The sequence below is a fragment of the Scardinius erythrophthalmus genome (assembly GCF_964197995.2).
Source record: "Scardinius erythrophthalmus genome assembly, chromosome: 1".
Taxonomy (NCBI): domain Eukaryota; kingdom Metazoa; phylum Chordata; class Actinopteri; order Cypriniformes; family Leuciscidae; genus Scardinius; species Scardinius erythrophthalmus.
The window spans coordinates 66,864,063-66,884,511 of record NC_138221.1 but is presented as its reverse complement, the minus strand read 5'-3'; the positions used below and the strand labels follow the sequence as shown (position 1 = coordinate 66,884,511).

At 36.6% G+C, this 20,449-nt stretch overlaps 1 protein-coding gene across 2 annotated transcripts in view; it reads left to right on the top strand.

Moving 5' to 3' along the window:
- The first annotated feature begins 1,222 nt into the window (after positions 1–1,222).
- Positions 1,223–20,449, top strand: part of LOC308688115 (NACHT, LRR and PYD domains-containing protein 3-like) — a 105,463-nt gene continuing 86,236 nt past the window's right edge. Inside the window, exons 1-2 of one of the 2 annotated variants that reach the window (XM_081361005.1) lie at positions 1,223–1,328; positions 14,512–14,866. In XM_081361005.1, the coding sequence (XP_081217131.1) occupies positions 14,565–14,866 (302 nt within the window). In that variant the 5' untranslated portion in view covers positions 1,223–1,328; positions 14,512–14,564. Of the gene's footprint in view, positions 1,487–14,511; positions 14,867–20,449 lie in introns of both variants that reach the window. The other variant, XM_081361006.1, reaches the window with a different exon arrangement.

The window sequence follows — 20,449 nt, the reverse complement described above, 5'->3', positions numbered from 1 at the left end:
CATCTCCAGGATTTACAGTAAACCGTGGGTCACATTAATATAGCCGATCAACTTACTATAAACATCCATACACAAACACGTTACATGGCAAACATTACTATACTGCTGTGAGCCCTACAGCCACTGTTACCTCAACTCGTATCCCCATAGACGATAACAGACTGCGCGCAGTGTCTTCGGCTGAGACCTTCGGTAGATCAACCATATGCTACCCGGAAGCGTCTGGTACACAGTCAGACATCTGTTGTCAAACAGCTACACTTTACACACAGCCAGTTACAATAACATGTTTGCGATCAAAATGGAGTATTGACACATACCTTTCATATGCAACAACACAGCGTACCCAGTGTAAAGAGGATGTATGAGCCGAGAAATTACTTTATTTGCCACCCGATATGCCGGTTTTATACAACATGCCACTGCCGCTAATGAATGACTTGCCACTTACAAGCTAACTAGAGGGCATGGCTGAAAGGAAGAGGGATACGGTAAGAATAGAAGGACAAACATGCTGTGGCAGTTATTCTGCCGGTTACATACACATACATGCCAACCCTCCCGATTTTTCCGGGAGACCCCCGAATTTCAAAGTCCCTCCCGAAAATCTCCCGGACCGACCTTTCTCCCAAATTTCTCCCGATTACCACCAGGACAACAATATTGCTACACCATCCGTCACTGGGCGCCGTTTCAGACCGAACAATAATACAGGTTACACCTCGAAGTCAAGCGCTAAGTCAAATTAGGGTCTAACCTCCTGAGGAGAGGCCTTAAGGAATTGAATTTGTCAAATAAATGAATTACATTTTTCTTTGCGTTTGTGTGTGTGTGTGATATATTTGACGACACCCACCCCCCCGCCACGATATGCTAAACTCACTGAATAAAAGACAAACACAATGATGAACAAGTAAAAATAACAATCGCAATAACATGTTGTTTAACTGAATAATTAAGTAAATATAATTTATTATAATATAAAGAAACCTCATGGCTTGACTTGATACTCTCTGCAGACTCCGACTCAGACGACGACATCTTTTTATCATAAGTCGGCCACCGTAGCTTCTCATTCGAGTTTGAAAAGACAAGGAGCGGGCGTCAGTGAATGCCGCTAAAAATCACACACTGCACCTTTAAGTTCCTGATTCACACTCCAGCCCAGTCAGTGGCAGTAATGCACCGTTAAGTTGGTTTGCCAACCGCCATAAAAACAAAAGAAGAAGAAGAAGCTGCTGCCAGTAAAACTGAAACCGAAAGCAGTCGATGACTGTAAATACGCCATTTCGGAAGATAGCAAATCAGCAATCGCTTCACATGTGACAGTAAGTTCGTTAAACTTTTCATAGCTTTAATATCGATAAAGTATTTGCGTCTAAACATACATTATGACGAACTCAAACACATGATAAAGTTGAAGGTTTACTTAGCCTACTTTCGGGATCTAGACCTACTTCCTGACACGTTAAGTGTAACAACTTAGGTAAAGTTGGTTTTATATTCGCACATTCGCACTTTTTTGCTTAAAAACTGTCTCAATAACAAGCACAATAAAGCACATTTTTGCAAAATAAAAGCAGCTACATGATCTTTAGGACAAAGATGGTGAACTACAACACTCTGCACAATCGATCAAAATGGGCAAATATTGTTTTAATGGCATACAAAGTTGCGAATGTCCACTGAATGTCCAATGTAGTGTAGTAAAGAAGATAGGGACTGTCTAAAAAGTTCTATTTTTTTTTTTTTTCATTGTGTACAAACATACAACTACATTTTTGCAAAGTACAGATGTACCAGCAAATATCTCTCACATTATGTGTTCTAATGCTATTGATTGTACTTTAGCAACAATAAAAAGTGCATTATAATGATTGTATTTAGGAAACCTGCCTCACTATACATAATGTACATAAATATTTTTAGAATAAAATTACATTAATTCACCAAAAGGATTTTTTACTATCCGAAGGTTGTAGCATGTTCCTAGTGACCAGTCTGACTTACTACAGGTGAGATTTTGACAAAAGGTCCCTTACTGTACGTACAGTTGACAAATACGTTTTTTTTTAAAAATACTGTAATTCACCCTAAGTATTTTTTCGTGTTCCAAATGTTGTAGTGCTTTCCTACGGACCAGACTGACTTACTACAGGTGAAATTTTTGACAAAAACTCCCTTACTGTACGTACAGTTGACATAAGAATTTAAAAAAAATACTGTAATTCACCCTAAGTATTTTTTCGTGTTCCAAAGGCTGTAGTGTTTTCCTACAGACCAGACTGACTTACTACAGGTGACATTTTGACAAAAACTCCCTTACTGTACGTACAGTTGACAAATACGTTTTTTTTAAAAATTACTGTAATTCCCCCTAAGTATTTTTACATGTTCCAAAGGGTGTAGTGCTTTCATACGGACCAGACTGACTTACTACAGGTGAAATTTTGACAAAAAGTCCTTTACTGTACGTACAGTTGACAAATATGTTTTTTTTTTTAAATTACTGTAATTCACCCCAAGTATTTTTTCGTGTTCCAAAGGCTGTAGTGCTTTCCTACGGACCAGAATGACTTACTACAGTTGATATTTTGACAAAAACTCCCTTACTGTATGTACAGTTGACAAATAAGATTTAAAAAAAAATTACTGTAATTCACCCCAAGTATTTTTTCGTGTTCCAAAGGCTGTAGTGTTTTCCTACAGACCAGACTGACTTACTACAGGTGACATTTTGACAAAAACTCCCTTATTGTATGTACAGTTGACAAATATGTTTTTTTAAAAATTACTGTAATTCACCCCAAGTATTTTTTCGTGTTCCAAATGTTGTAGTGCTTTCCTAGTGACCAGACTGACTTACTACAGGTGAAATTTTGACAATACCTCCCTTACTGTACAATTATCAAATATGTTTATGTAATGAGCATATTATTACATATGTTTATTACATATGTTTATGAAATAAACTGTAAATCACCTATAGTGTTTTTTTTTATATATCCCAAAGGTTGTAGTACTTTCCTAGTGACCATACTTACTTACTACACGTGAAATTTGGACAATACCTAATAATACTGTATTACATAATGATATAATACTGTAATTCACTAAAAGGGGTTTTGTTTAAGGCTGTAGTACATTAATAGGGGCTACATTATTATTAACAGTAGTGACTGAACCTGTACGCATTGGTTTAGCAAATCTGACAGATAATGTACAGCAATATCAAGGAGGCATTCAAGATACTGTACAGTGCACTGTTTTATTTCTATTAACTTTGTTCATTGAATACCACTGGGATTATACATAAAAGTTGTAATTAATTCCTCGTGGTTAGAGTAATATTTCAATTTCACTTCTTCAAAATTTTGCTGTTGATGATCCTCTCTTAGTTTAAGTTGTTCTTATATTATCATAAACCCTTTAACTGATTGTTTTGTCAAGTACTTTTTACTTTACTATATTTTCTTTTAGTGAAGTGACGTAAAAGTTTAAGTAAAACAAATGTGTGTGTTTGAATACAATTTTTTCAAATGTTTTCAGTCAGCACTATTTTGGGTAAACAAAAATATTTAAGCAATTGAACATGTTATTTAATATTTATTCATTGCATTATGTAATTGGTTAACACACATAACTGTTAGTGGTTTGTTACATAATTACATTTTGTTACATAATTAATTCTTGTCACGTTTACCAATGTGAACAGTGCCAAAGATGGTACCCAGTGTATGCTGCATTGGACTATCACCAGACAAGCTACCTGGAAAAGATGCCCAATGGTTGTGCTCACTGTGTACCTTAAACAGTGGAACATCATTAAAGAATATTTGCTGAAACTTCTGCTTTATTGTCCTTGTTGCAATATGGATTACCACTGTATATATGTATTTTGGGACTTACAGTTAAAGACCCAAGGACCAGATATGATTTATTAAGACCAGGAGTTAGAAGTGCAGTCAATTTAAGACAAGAGTCAGAATTATAATAAATTAAAGGAAATTTTACTGATAGATTTGAAGATAGATTGCAGTTTAATCAGGCAGAAGTCAGCTTCAAGAATAACAAGGAGTGATTACAGTAACAAAAGTGCTGACACCCTTACATTTACAAATATCAAAGCAATTATACCCTTCACCAAGGTCTAAGCTTTGTCATTGCTTCAGGTTGAATGATTCTGATTGGCTAATAAATAATCACACATTTTCTACACATAGATAGACTGAAGCATATCTCCATCAATTATGCGGCTGACATTCGGACCCTGAATTTAGGCAAGTCGTGACCTTCCACACTTGTAGTGATTGTAATGAATAGTAATTGGACCAATTTTTGAGTCTCTAGGACCAACTCTATAGCGCCACCACCAGTTAAAAATTTCCACATTAAAAGGTTTATAGGTTTACCCTTTGATCTAGATGTTAATGTAAATAGATGTAAAATGAAACTTAGTACACCTAATTCCACTCATTATGGTGATCACAATCAATATCTTACATTAAGACTCCGCCCATTACAGTAGTGGCCATTTTGAAAAGTAAAGTGTTCAGTTTTTTTAGGGCTGTCAAAGTTAGCGCGTTAATAACGCGTTAACGCAAAATCATATTAACGGCACTATTTTTTTTAACGCTCGATTAACGCAGCGTGTATTTTCTGTTTGACCCGTGGCCCAAAACCTAGTTGGAGAAATGGAGATACACAGTGTTGCCAACTTAGCGACATTGCAGACCCATTTAGCGATTTTTTCCCTTCAACAAAGCGGCCAAACCTTATTTACACTGTTAACCCTTGCTGTAAAAAAAGGCCAAATTCTGACAATATCATACCATTTTCCATTAAAACAGTAATATACCGTAGAAAACAAAAGTAGCCTACAGGAATATACTGTGAATTAACAGTGCTCAAAGTCGACATTTAGAGGCTGTTTTCCCAATCACACCCTATACACTCATTCACTATTCCCTACATTAGTTCACTAATATAGTCCACTTGACAGAGTGAATGTAAAGAAGTGAGTGAATTGAGACACTGATGAACACCTGATAAGCAGAATCACTGAAGGACAGAGAAACAAGAAAAGAAAAAAGAGAAACACAAAAACTACAACTGACTTCCAGCTACACTGAGAGTGAAACCAGTTTACAAACCAGTTTAACATTATTTCTTTCATACATGTACAGAAGTTCTTGTTGAGAATTTACAGAGATTGAGTTAATAATAAAGTTTGTTGTCACCATGATGGAGATCAGTATTTGCTTTAGTTGGTCTCTTGTCCCTGGACGTCTTACCATTCATCTCTCTCTGACTGCTGTAACAGTGAGTTTATAAAACACATTTGTTATGGCAAGAAAAAGCCAAGAGGAAGATAATCAGGTGTTTTTGGCTTTTGTGATAATGTCACAATCATCCTGGACATGTCTGATTATCTGATCTTTTCTGTATTTATTCTTTGAATTTATGGGTATTTCATATTTAGCATATATCTGTTAACCTACAACATAAAATCAATACTTCTGTAATAAGGTTTTCTGAAGAAAATTGTAATCACATAGTGCATTAAATAACTCCTGCTTGTCTCAGACAAACACAGACATCAACAATCAGCACATGAATCTCAACAATGGTGACAATCAAAAGTTTCATGTCGCAATGCATGCTGGGTTCCAGAATAATATAAAACTCCCAGCATGCACTGCTGCATGAATAAAAAAATATATATTGCCACCATTGTTGAGATTCATGTGCTAAATTGTGATATCTCTGTGTTTCTAAAAGACAGTGTAGCTTTGTTTCTCTGGTTATGCATGATGTGTTAAAAAAATGAATCATTGTAATTTATTGTTGTGGTTTCACAGCGGTGGTAATGTAACCCTTTTAATTGAGAATGAATTCCTTAGTGAATGAACAGGCAATATGATGATTTTGTCATCATAATCATTATAACCGCAATCATTCATAAACTGTGTGTGTGCACAAGTGTGATTTACATAAACACAGCTGAAGCAGCAAAAGAAAAACTTATGTTTTAGCATCAGCATCCCAACTAAAGCAAACACTGATCTCTATAATGGTAACTTCAAACCAAACATTTTCAATTAAACATCTTAATAACAACTTCTGAAGATGTTTGAAATAAAGTCATACTGGTTAATAATAAGTGTAATAATGTGTAATGGCTGGAAGTCAGTTGTAGGTCTTGTGTTTCTCTATTTTCTGTTCTAACAGCAGGTGTTCATCACTAATGCTCAACAATCACTTACATATTCACTTAATTATCTCACTGCAACACTGTCTCAATGTTACTTTTTACTCTTTGTGGTGTGGATTTCCCTGTGGGGTTGAAAGGGTTAACAGTGTAAGATAAAAAGACACACCCACAGAATGTATTTTAACAGTAATAAACTATAAGTTAAAAAACAGGTTTATACTGGCAACACTGTTGCCAGTAGTTTACTGTAAAATCTTGTTTTTTGGGTCACCATTGTGCTGAAGAGTAGAGCCTGTGCTTCAGTCCAGGAGAAGATATACAATCATTGATGATAGGCTGCATGTTGCTTTATTTAACAGGCGGTGACTGTGTAGTTGCTGGTCCAGTGGAAATGTCTTTATTTACAAAAGTTTTGTTGTGGTTTCAAATGAAAGAGGTTCACAGTAATACTTTGCTCACGTTATTAATGCATTATAAATTTTAGTTAATACATTTAAATGACAGTTGGTCAATTTAAGGCAGTCGGTTTCTGCAAGTGAAATTAGTTAACTCGAGTTTTAGTGCATTTTTACAGTAAAGAACTGGCAACAGTGTTGCCAGTATTTTACTGTAAAAAAACCCGGTAAGGTCTAACAGTGTAGTTTCTGAGAATCTACGTACCGCCGGTACTGCTCTCCCAGCACGCGCGCGCGCCTCTCTCTCTCTCTGCGTCTCGCGCTGGAGAGAGGAGCAGCGTTTTAATTCAGTTAAACACAGATATGATGTTGCTTCTCTAATTTTACATGCAAGTATAGCCGAAATCGCAAAACAGATATTGTGTTTATCTTATGTGTATTTGATTTCATCAGACGACGGCTCGATTATCAGGATTATTGTGCAGATTAACATCTTGTAAGGGAGAGCTGGTTATGTCTTAATGGGTCGCGTTTCAGTCACCATTTCATATTCATTCCGTTGTTTGACAACAGAAACAGTAAAATATACCAATGAAAACAGTTTTATTGAGAATTTAGCTTAATCAAAATGGGCACAGAGAGAGACAAATTATAATGTAGCCTAATAATAAATAATAAATGTACATTTAGCATTTTCAGAAGAGCTGCCCTGTCATGCAAAAATCTAAACATGTTTGTGTTAATTGCTCAGTGCAAAGAAAGAGAAGTAATGGGAACCTGGTATTTCTTTGTTCTTTCTACATGTGTCTAATAGACATGAACAAGTTCTTTGAAAAACATCTATGACCTTTGAAACATGTCTCGTCTTCATGCTCTATGTTGACTATGGTTTCAATAATAAACATAGCCTACATTTGCATAAAGCATCCATATTTATCCATGCCCACGTTGATTAGAGTATTACTAACTTGAAAAGTATTAATTTAAGGTACATTTAGAACAAATAAAAAAACGATTACATTTTTTAATTGATTGACAGCCCTAGTTTTTTTGCTACTCCTCATTCAAATTTTGTTTAATTCTTACGACAATTGGCTAAGATGATCTTTGGACCGAGCCACACAGAAGTGACTGAACAGATTTTTGATTTTCGCTACCGTTCCCGATATATTTTTCTCCAAATTTGACCTGTATTTGTCTCCTTATGGTAGTTAGCTTAGCATGCTAATTGGTTAGCATGCTAACCAGATGCCATTCTTTCTAATGTGGCTCTTCAGCTATCAGGCTAACCATAAACTACATTAGCATTAAGCTAACTTAGCTTGCTAATCTGGTTAACATGCCTTTGTGTGCTTATTCTTACACTTAAGCCTCTCCTCGGCAGCTTGGTAAGACAGCGTCAACTGAGTGGCGCAAGCTGCTAAACCACGTGCCACGAGCCCCGAACCATTCCGGTTGTGGGTTTGAATCCTGTGTGGCACATTCCCAGACCACAAGAGGTAATGTGGCCTTAAGTGGTGGAAAAGTTGCTTCTGTTCCAGACATGGTGTCGATATGTGAACGAACGAACTCGATAAATACAACATGCAGTAAATTTATACAAAAATTATTCATTTCGAATTGCTTCTCACTTGAACTATGGACCTTCTTCTTCATCTTGCAAAAAACGCAACTTCCCAGTGGCGCAATGATATGAGTGATAGGTATCTGACCCAAAGATAATGGGTTCGAACCCTGCGTGGGATGATTTAAAAAAATGTGTGATTCCTTTATTATTCAACGTTGTATTAATCTTTCTTCCTCTTGGATTAGAAATAAGTATGTCTTTTTCATTCTGTGTTCATTCTCATCTGAATTTCTGTTCATTTTGAGTTAATTTTCACCTGTACTTCTGAACCAGCTCTTTTTTCTTGAATTTCTGCTGATTTACTCTTCCTGCTCTTGCTGCTGCTTCAGGGGCTTGGCCCCGTATCGCTGCTTGCCATGGGCGGATCTACAGGGGGGCAAGGGGGGGCAGGTGCCCCCCCCCTCTAGAGCCTTGCCCCCCCAGCTGCCCCCCTAACTTTGATGGTCCAAAAACTGTACTTACAAAAACAACCCGCCACTATGTCTAATACATTTACCAAAAGTGAACAATTTAATTTAAATTTTTTAATGTATTATTCGCCCCTCCCCCCTGCCCCTCAAATAGTTAGTTACGTCCCTGATTCAAACGTGCAGAGCGGCGTTCGCTCAGTCTAGCTCACACACACTGCAGGCACAGCGAGTCTGCTGCGGTGCGGTGGTCCTGCAACTCGACTAGACTGAGCTGCCCCGGACAGAGCCTCTGAAGGTGAAGTGAGTTTCCCCAGGTGTAGTTTAAACACACGTTTAACTTAGTTACATTTGTAATGAATGTATTGTATGCTAAAGACGATTCAGCATCAGCAAAAACAGCGAGTCTATTACGTTAGCCAAAATCAGCGGTCAAATCGCTCCCTCGTGATTTGTAAGAGCACTCTTCCCTTTGATTAGCCTTATTTTGATTTTAATAAAGACAAGAACAGCTTAATAAAAAATATAAAATATTGAGGGGCGGCGCTAGGGCTGGGCTAAGGGGGCTTAAGACCCGAATGTTTTTAGTAAAGCCCCGAATATTTTGTTAAATTGTCTTTCTCATAGAGCAAAACAATTAATCAGAAAAAACAAATGTGAATAAGATTACAGCGGCCGCGATTACCTAATCATGAACAGTGCATATTACATTTTTATTTATATTTTTCCCTTTGCATAAAGGTACTTTTGACGTGCTTTTGCAGCGTTGAGCATTGTAGCCAATCAGAGACATGTCTGTTGATCACATCGGCCAATCAGAGGCGTTTAAATGAGTCGCTGTGCTGAAGATGTGTTTTGCGCAAGCTCACCGAGTTCACGTTCGCGTTTGACTCCAAACCTGTCATTATTATTGGCAATAAACTTAAGATGCAAATAAGAGCTTCACTTGATATTATTATTGATGCTGCTCTGATGCACTACATTACGCAACGGTCTGTTTGTTGTTAGGAAGACTAAAAGTTCAGCAGTCCAGCTCATCAATATCAAAATGATTAACGTTAAAGAAGTTAACGAATGCCTGGTAAAATGTAAGTAGATACATTTTTTATATTTGACTGTTTTACAATAGAAAAGTTCAACTACCGACACTATCCGGTGACGCAAATTACTCAACTTTTTATTTTTTTTTTATTAAATTTTGCCTTTTTGAATTGAAAATATGCTATAATTTCCTTGATTCATTTAGAGAGAATGCATGTATAATTAAAAATAAAAAAATAAGTTGCAAATAGTTACAATTATTTTTATTCCCTTAAATCGCTTTTATAATTAATTAATTCCTTTAAATAAAAATACCCAATTTTAGTTTGGGCTGAAGCACTGAATATCCAATGCCCTTAAAACCGCCCCATAATCCATCATTTTACTGATGGGTGCCATTACACCGACATTAGGTTACAACTCACAATACAGTGCCAGTTAGGAGATCGATCATTTGATTAGCTAAGCAGTCCTATTAAATCCAATTCCTCTCAGATATCACAGCAATGAAACCAGCCATTCCTGTTGTGAATTAAAAACTGTTGTAGTGTGTAAGGGCATGATTAAACAATAACTACTGTAGTTTAAAAGTGTTTTTGTGTTTGTTTTGTTAAAGCAATTCATATATAGGGATTCCCATGTACCGTCTACCCCTGCCACCCTGCCAAGACCTCTTGCCACCCCTTTGCCCCCCCATGTAAAATTTTCTAGATCCGCCACTGCTGCTTGCAGCTATATTTCCACTTGTTCCTTTACCTGTAACCAAGAATACTAACACACACAGACACAGTTTCTTCAAGACTGGATTTGGTGAGGAGGAGAGTCTTCTCAAAACATCAAGATAACATGTTCTTTCTCTCAAGGAGAGGATACTTTAAATCTAACTGTAAAGCCTTTAACTAAGAAATGGTCTCTCAACTATAAGTTTCAATTACTCCTGAGACCATTGCTATCAGGGTAGCCTAGAAAAGCAGATGTAGTGACACCTGTTAAAGAAGTCCATATTTCATCTCTGGAAGCCAGGCTAAATGAGCAAGCACTGTTACTGCATTCCGGGCATGGGCCAGACCCTTACGTTACACCTCAGATATCAAATACAGACTTATATTTAAATAATACATGAAATAACATTTCTGATAATCACACTGGTAATTTCTATAACAAATTAAAATCTCATAAACCTAGAGAAGTCATTCAACTCATTTGATGTTTAGAAGGAAAACTATTGATTAATACCTTGATTATAATCACTCATTAGACATTGAAGCAGCAGGGTGTTCCAGAATCCACTTCTTCAGGACTTCATAACAAAAACTTAACTTGAATCATTACAATAAGGGTGTTGCTTATTTATAACGTTGAAAATATGATTAGCCTAAAATATCTGCATTTTTTTTAATCAATGAAAGAAATGTGTTGTACAAGGAACAGCAGTTCTAATACCTACTTTTACCTAATACATTTATCAAAGTTAATTGAGTAGAGTGATCACTAGGAACATACTATAACCTTTGGAACATGAAAAAATACTTTAGGTGAATTACTGTAATTTTTTCATAAACATATTTGTTTATTGTATGTACAGTAAGGGAGGTATTGTCAAATTTCCACGTGTAGTAAGTCAGTCTGGTCACTAGAAAAGCACTACAGCCTTTGGAACATGAAAAAATACTTTAGGGGGATTACAGTAATTGTTTCATAAACATAATTGATTATTGTTGGTACAGTAAGGGAGGTATTGTCAAAATTTCACCTGTAGTAAGTCAGTCTGGTCACTAGGAAAGCACTACAACCTTTGGAACATGAAAAAACACTTCAGGTGAATTACAGTAATTTTTCCATGTGGATTTTTGTGTGCTGTATGTACAGTTAGGGAGGTATTGTCAAAATCTCACCTGTAGTAAGTCAGTGTGGTTACAAGGAAGCACTACAGCCTTTGGAACATGAAAAAATACTTTAGGGGGATTACAGTAATTGTTTCATAAACATTTGATAATTGTACGTACAGTAAAGGAGGTATTGTCAACATTTCACGTGTAGTAAGTCAGTCTGGTCACTAGAAAAGCACTACAGCCTTTGGAACATGAAAAAATACTTTAGGGGGATTACAGTAATTGTTTCATAAACATAATTGATTATTGTTGGTACAGTAAGGGAGGTATTGTCAAAATTTCACCTGGAGTAAGTCAGTCTGGTCACTAGGAAAGCACTACAGCCTTTGGAACATAAAAAAATACTTTAGGTGAATTACTGTAATTTTTCCATATGAATTTTTGTGTGCTGTATGTACAGTAAGGGAGGTATTGTCAAATTTTCACATGTAGTAAGTCAGTGTGGTCACTAGGAAAGCACTACAGCCTTTGGAACATGAAAAAATGATTTAGGTGAATTACAGTAATTTTTTCATAAACGTATTTGATAATTGTACGTACAGTAAAGGAGGTATTGTCAAAATTTCACCTGTAGTAAGTCAGTCTAGTCACTAGGAAAGCACTACAGCCTTTGGAACATGAAAAAACACTTTAGGGGGATTACAGTAATTGTTTCATAAACATTTGATAATTGTACGTACAGTAAAGGAGGTATTGTCAACATTTCACGTGTAGTAAGTCAGTGTGGTCACTAGGAAAGCACTACAGCCTTTGGAACATGAAAAAATACTTTAGGGGGATTACAGTAATTGTTTCATAAACATATTTGATTATTGTTGGTACAGTAAGGGAGGTATTGTCAAAATTTCACCTGTAGTAAGTCAGTCTGGTCAATAGGAAAGCACTACAGCCTTTGGAACATGAAAAAAACACTTTAGGTGAATTACTGTAATTTTTCCATGTGGATTTTTGTGTGCTGTATGTAGGGCTGTCACTTTTGAGAGAAATCAAATTCGAACGGATATCGAATATCAAGAAATGTATTCGAATATATTCGAATATCTACGAGTAAAATGTAAAATGAAGTTAACGAACAACCTCGATCCATCAGGAAACGCCACATGGTCGCTGAATTTCACTGCGCTTCATGAAGAGTTTTTCTTTTGCGTGAAAAAGCCGTTCGCCGGAGATGTGTTAAAAGATAGGGAGTGCATTCATGATTAGGCTACCGGTATAATAATCCTCCTGGCGCCGGGTCTAAGTGAGTAATGTTCTCTTACCTTTGTTATTTGATTAACATTAATGACACTTTAAGACCAGCCGCTGCGGACAGAGACGCGATCTGACACGCGTCGCATTTTCGCACATCTCTACGTTCATTTAAGACTTTATTTAAATAATTTAAGACTGCTCTTATGAGGACACTCGACAAAACGGACATTTGGCATAATTTGTGTGTTATGGTTTGTTCAAGCCCGAAAGAGAACTCGATACTGACGCGCGTCTTTTCTGTGGGTCGTGTGTGTGTGTGTGTGTGTGTGTGTAATAGGCAGGAATTACAGCGCGGACTCTTTTGTCTTGTCGTTATCTTCCATTTTCAAAACAAGCTGGCTATTGGCTGCTATTATTCGCTTGATTTGGTCATGGGCCTACGCTACAATACGTTTAGAGCGGCCGCTACTGGATGAGATGGCAAACAATAAAATAAAAAGCAAACGGTCTAATCATAGACTGTAAAAAATGCGCAAAACATGGCACTTTAAAAACCGAATAGTTTATTTATAGTTCGGTTTCGGATATTTCACGTCATGTTCGAATGCATATTCGAATATCGAATAAAAAGTGACAGCCCTAGCTGTATGTACAGTTAGGGAGGTATTGTCAAAATCTCACCTGTAGTAAGTCGGTCTGGTCACTGGGAGAGCACTACAGCCTTTGGAACTTGAAAAAACATTACAGTAATTTTTTCAAATTAATATTTGTATAGTGAACGTACAGTAAGGGTGGTATTGTCAAAAGGTCACCTGTAGTAAGTCAGTCAGGTCACTAGGAACATTCTACAACCTTTGGAATATCCCTTTGGTGAATTATTGTAAGTTTTACATAAAAAATGTGTAGGCTAATAAATATGTGTAAATGTTATTTAAATAAAACATATTTGCGTACTGTGTGTACTGTGATAGCCTACACAAAAGTACACTAAAGCAGTCTAGGTGAATACGCAGCAAATATCAAACCTGAAACTATTTTTACCCTGGTTGGCAACTTTTTATTGTATTTTTTTTTACTTGACTATGTTCATGGTGCTGTCCACGTATGTGGTACTGAAGGTCCTACATGATTAAGTCTGCAGCTTGTGTAAAGTTGGTTTTATATTCGCATATTCGCGGAGTTCCGCGTTCAATATCTCGTGAGCTGAATATTGTTACTACACAAATAACATTGTTTTAATATTTAAATCTTCCTCAAAACGAGCTTTCCTTCTGTAACACTCATACAGTGGTTAAACGTACACTTTCTTTTTCATTTAACAGGAGAATATTAGTTTAATGTTGAAATCTTCGGTTGGATTTAAATACGTATTTAATTATTTTTTATTATCTATATTATAATGTGTATTGAGTGACAAGGTAATACTGGGCAAAGAAATTGTGGTCATAGGATAAACACATAAAATCAGCATCATATCTGCTTAATGCGAGAGGGATTGTGAAAAACACCTGCAAGAGTTCAGCTGTGTCATTAAAGTGAAGGTGAATCCAGTGTTTAAACGAGGCTGCTGTGTGTGAAAGTGTGGCCGACATGTCGGACATGTTGGTCTATAAACAAACACTATACTGGAGAAAAACTGTTGTTAAATTAAAATGAAGTAAATGCCATTAAATAAAATGTATAAAAATTGAATTGTGTTAAAATTCAATTATGTTTTGGGCATGTCCTCTGTGTCCACATACAGGCCTATAAATAAAGTGTCACATCAAGGAGGAAGAGGAGAAACGTACCTTTCAAATGAGTGTGTGTGAGGAGAGAGAGGAGGAGGCGTCTGTTCACACTCAGAGAGCAACATCTCCAGTATCCAGCTGTGTGTCTATGAAGAGTAACAACTCCATGGCTTTTCCCCCTGGTCTCAGTGATGGACCATCTTCAGGATTCAGCTGTGTGTCCATGAAGAGTAACATCTCCATGATAGATCCCCCTGATCTCAGTGATGGACAATCTCCAGTATCCAGCTGTGTGTCCATGAAGAGTAACAACTCCATGGCTTTTCCCCCTGATCTCAGTGATGGAGCTGCTGTGACCTCTGACCCTGTGTGAGTATCATGAAGTGCAGGGCTTTCTGGGCAGTCAAGATATTTTTTTGGTTCAATGGCCCTAAAAACTGTCAATAACACGCATATAGACAAAAACAAGTGTGTGTATGGTTGCACAAATAGTCGTTAAAATAAAGGGTAAAAAGGCTATATAAAATATTTATCCAAATTGATATTTATAGATGCTAGTCTTGGAATCCAGATAACTAGTTAGCCTCATTCGCCTCTTACTTGGCAACCCTAAACATAGACTGGAAAAATACCCAAACTTAAATAGTTGCTGAACTGTATTTTTCTTTTCTATTAATATAAAGCCTGTGCCTGGGCACCCTAAAAGTGCAAGTCGAAGTGACAAATCCAACCAAACTGTCTTTCAAATTTGTCTCAAACGATCAATATGCTCTGGGAGTTTTAGGCGCAAAAAAGCATCAACATTGAAAGTCAGCTTATAACAATGAATTGACTAATTCACCATTAATAAAATTACGTTTACACTATTTTACTGTAATACATAGATTTAATGCTCTGTTTATAATTTAGAAATTATACTTTTGTGTGCAAAGGGTTTATAGAATGTTTCTAATTGTATTACTACTGTGGGGCTGCTTGATTTTGGAAAAAATCATAATCACGATTATTTTGCTCAATATTGAAATCACGATCATTTAACATGATTATAGGTGGGTGATATGATCAAAGTCTTGTTTCATGATATGAGAATTTTAAATGTCAGTGAAATTTCACAATTATACTTCAGCAAAAACTAATACGAGGTTAATTAATGTAAGTCAGTGGTTCTCAGACTGGGGAGGGGGGCACAGAAGTTCTAGAACATTAATTTAATTAAAAATATGTAAATTTAATGTTTGATATTTATCTGCATTTACTTTGAATAGTAAATTACTGTTCAAAATGATCCACTTTTGTTAAGGGCTGTGTCGGTCAACGTGATAACTGAGTACTATCGGCAGTGGTAAACTAAAACACATTTTTGTGCCCGTGAACGCTGTTTTACCTGGATATCAGGACATGAGTGAAGTACAAAGCCTTGTTTACAAAATAAATAATAGGTGTCGTGAAAATTTCTTTATCCTACGACTTTATCAAATAAGAGACACAGCGATACTTCTCAGAAGTGAATAAGCAATGCTTTATTTCTTGCAAGAAAGGCGTTCTACACACAGACAATGTCTAGCATGAGAAGGCAAAGTGTCCTACTCTTTTCAGAGTTAATATAGTACTTTCTTCAGCATCCACACCCTTCCTTAACACTTCTCGATATGAAAAAACAGAGTAATTATTCTTTAGAACACAGCGCACTAAGGACAAGGTTGAAACACAGCGCACTAGGGACAAGGTTATCCCACTGTATTTCACTCAAGCCTACGTGGGTTATGCAGCTGATGTCCATCAATGCATTCAAGATAGGTAAGAATAAAATTTCCATTACATAGGTTAGCAACCAAATGTTACATCGCGACAATGGAAACGCTTGGATTCGTGCCGAATGAGAGCGGTGTGTAGGTGAGAGCCCATAAACTATAATTAAATCATATGTCTATTAATTGTGTTTTGCGATTTTTCACAAATTTAACAATAACCTATTTCATGAATTAACCTGTTCCTCTGGACGTGGAATCTCTTGTTTCTTTTCCCAAATTGTCACTCACATTCCCTTTCAGAGGGAAGTTTTTTACATAATTTGTGCTTGTTGCACAAGGTATAAAGGAAGTCAAGTTTATTAAGTGCATTTCACATGTGCAGTTAATTCAGTGTCGTTTTCTTCCGCAGCGCAGCATCAAATGCCAATTCATATCTTGCTTGTGCGAAAGATAAAATAAAGTCTTCTGACCTTTTACAATCAGTGTTCATTGCTTTGGAACATTGGAAGAAAAGACAAAGATATTAGGCAAGAGATGAACTCTGTCCTGCTCGTGTCCCACAGTCCTCTCAAAGCGCAGAGTGGGATATACGACCAAACATTTATCTTTGTGGGGAAATATATATATATATATCCTGTTCCAGGATTATATAATTTAATTTGCTTTAATTAAAATTGTAAGTTTGATTGAAGTTTGTATGTTTTGTGTCATGAATGGTCTTTGGGCTAAAGCGATGCTTCAAAGAGGGACTCACGCTGTAAACGTTTGAGAACCACTGATGGAAGTAAAAAGTCCTCAAAACAGTTACAGAAGACAAGTTAATCAGTCAGCAATACAATAAGAGCAAAGAAACTAAATTATAAACAAAACCGACAAAAAATACAACAGAACAAAAATACAAATTAAAAAACACTGCTTTAGGTTTTACAGGAAGATGTGCTAACTGTGGTATTCAGATAAGTAATAGCCTACAACAGAAATTGAATAAAGTAATCAAATGTAAAATTACACTGCTTTATACATTAAATATAGACTAATACTCAATAATACAATAAATAATATTCAAGAGCAGTGAGTGATTTTATCTTTTGTTGTTTGATTTACAATAATGGTTTAGCAGATTTACTAGGCTGCTGTCAATTTAAGAGCTGCACGGATCCAATATACTGTTACACACGCGCTCTTTCTCAGTGTTTATATTCCCTTAAGGGTACGTGTACATGAAAACGATGAGCTTAAAACAGAGAAGTTTTTCCTTTTCACAGAAGAACGGAAGAGTTTTCAGAAAAGTTAAAACAGAAGAGTTTTCTGCGTATTTACGACATTGTCAAAACGATCGTCATTCATCCGGATCCGCAAGAACGACTAAAAACGCTGTATTCTGCTGCCAGACCATTAAATGACAATGAAACACTATAGATTGATCAAGTAATACAGGGCTGCCAACTTTCACGCATTCACTGTGAGACTCACGCAATTGACACTTTAAACACGCTCTCACGCCACACATCCACTTTCTCACGCAGAGAAAAATCGTGGCGCAAAGAGGACACGAAGACCGACGCTTTTGGCGCTTGTAAACGTGACGTGACCGATCGCTGTAGCGCCTCAGTTCAAGTAAACCGATCAGCTGTTACTTTTTATTTAAAGATACAGTACAACTTACCGAAAGGTATATATGCCTCATACATAATATCGATCAATCAGTGTTTTTCAACCACAGAAAGAGGTTCTGTGGAAAGCCATTTAATGACCATAGCATGTTAGATGACTAGAAAAAAATAGCAATAGAGGAGTATTTTGCTAAATATGTGCAATATATTACATATTTATTATATTTTACTTGTTGTTATAATGAAAACCACATTATATTTATAATTTTAACTTTTAACCTTTAATAATACCAGCGGATTGGGCTCTCTGTATGTTTACAGCATTATGTGAGAATTTACATGTAGGCCATCTACTGTAGCCTACCTAATATTTATCCAAATGAGTCAATATTGAATCAAGATTGAAATCAAATCCCAAGAATTGAATTGAAATCGTGAAAATTGTGTTAAGCAAAAATGCAAACAGTAGTCTACCAGTCATTGTACCATATAAACATTGTAACATGTTGTCACTAAACTTGATACAATTCTGTTTAGTTACCAAATGTTTTGACAATCACAATTACACCTATTGTGATAACGATAAGTTGTTTTTTTTACATATATTTGTGTGTAGGCTATTTGACCGTTTAGGCGAGTATCTGAAGGCCACAGTGTACTTTTCTAATGCATGTTTAGCTCCGTCTCAGAGCACACACAGGAGGCCGCCTAGGTAGTGCACTTTTAATAACACCGTTTAATATCAAGCACTTCCCGCAGTTTAGCAAAAGTTGACTATATTTTACAACACTCTTTTTTGGCTGATTTGGATGTTAAGTTTGACTTAGGTAATGAAAGCGCCCCACTGTGAAGGAAAGGAAGGTGTGCTGGACGAATGTGGCAGCGGCTCAATAATCATTTTATGTTGATTATCTTGTTTTCATAATCGTGGAAAGCCGAAATCGAAAAAGCAATTGCAATTAATCGCACAGCCCTAAATGATAGAATTATTGATTTAATTGCAGTGACAAAAGCTTGAACTAAATTGAGCTGGAAAATGACAATATTGTCTTTGACAATCTGCTTTATAGGTGAACTGAATTTGATGATCTCTGGAACATCGACAGTTATTGAACTGAATCGAATCAACATTGAACTGACTTGAGCTGAAAAACAACACTATCTTTAGTTGATCTGCTTATACTGTTGCTGAACTGAGCTCTTCATAACTGGTAAACTGCTCTGTTATTGAGCAACAAACCCACTAATCTCAGAAACCATTGAGCAGTATTAATGGTTTCATTCTGCTCAACTTTTAATTAGTAAACTTTACCCACTTATATTATTTTCATTTCTTTAAGAAAACATGAAAAACTCTCTTGAGTGTGCTTGTGACGGCCGTAACCAGTTAAACTTTCAGATGCCTGCTGAAAATCATCTGTATGACCTCTGAAATTAAAGCTTTGAACTAGGAAGGTCAGTTCGACCAAAGGAGAAACGGCAATTTGCAAAAAGCTCCAATAATAAGTTGTCACTCCTAAGAAAGAGAAAGAGCAAGTAGAGATTTTGAATTTGAGCATGCACACGTAATATCTGCGCGAGAGCAGACAAGAACCATGAGGCGGTATATTTGAGAACTTGCGTCCAGTTCTGTGCGAGAGTGAAGGAGATCTGCCTGCGAGTTGAGAGATTTGTGCTCGCGCATTACTTGTATGCGCTCTTGACATTTGTCATTAAAATAATGCATACAATATATCTCGTATTTTTCTGTGGGTGCTTGACCATGAGATTGGCGCCTATGATCACTTAGAAGCGGTGCTAAACTAGCCTGGCTCCGCCCTCCTGCGTACTTCCGCTCAATTTTATTTCCCTTCAGTACTACGTCTTGGATTGTGGTGTATTCTTTGGTTTTCTCCGGCCAAATTTTTGGCGGCCCAATCAGCGAACAGAGGGAGTGGCTGTGAACGATGACGTTGATGTCGTGCGTTAGTTTGAGTTGTAGGGTTACGTCACGACCAAAGGTTAGCGATTGGTTATGGCAGATCCAGAGTGGCTCTGGGCAGATCCAGTAGTTTTAAACTTCAACAGAATACTCGCCTACAAGGAAGTTAACGCTTGTCAATGGAGAGAGGCCAGACTCTCTGTACAAATGAAATGTACGAGAGTCTGGTAGAACCAGGCTAGTGCTAAACTGCAGTGGAAAAGCAAACTGAGCCAAAAATAAAGAGAGCCGAGCTGAGCACAGTCGTGCCGAGTCGAGTCCCATACAGTGGAAAAGTGCCTTTAGACATTCCACTAAATATAAGTAACTTTGCAACTACATGTCAACTAACTCTCATTAGAGTATTAGTAGACTGTTAGTAGTAGTATTGTCACGATACTAGAATTTCTAACTTCGATACGATACCTTGAAAAATATCGATATTCGATACCATTTTCGATACCACGCAGAAAAAAACTGCCACAATATTAAGGGGGTATTTTTTTTTTTATTTAAAGCTAAATATAACAAGTTTAGAACATGACAATGAGGTATATTTTACATGAACAAAAATGTCCTGAGGAACAGATTTAAACACAAACGTACGTGCATCACACGCGAAAACAAT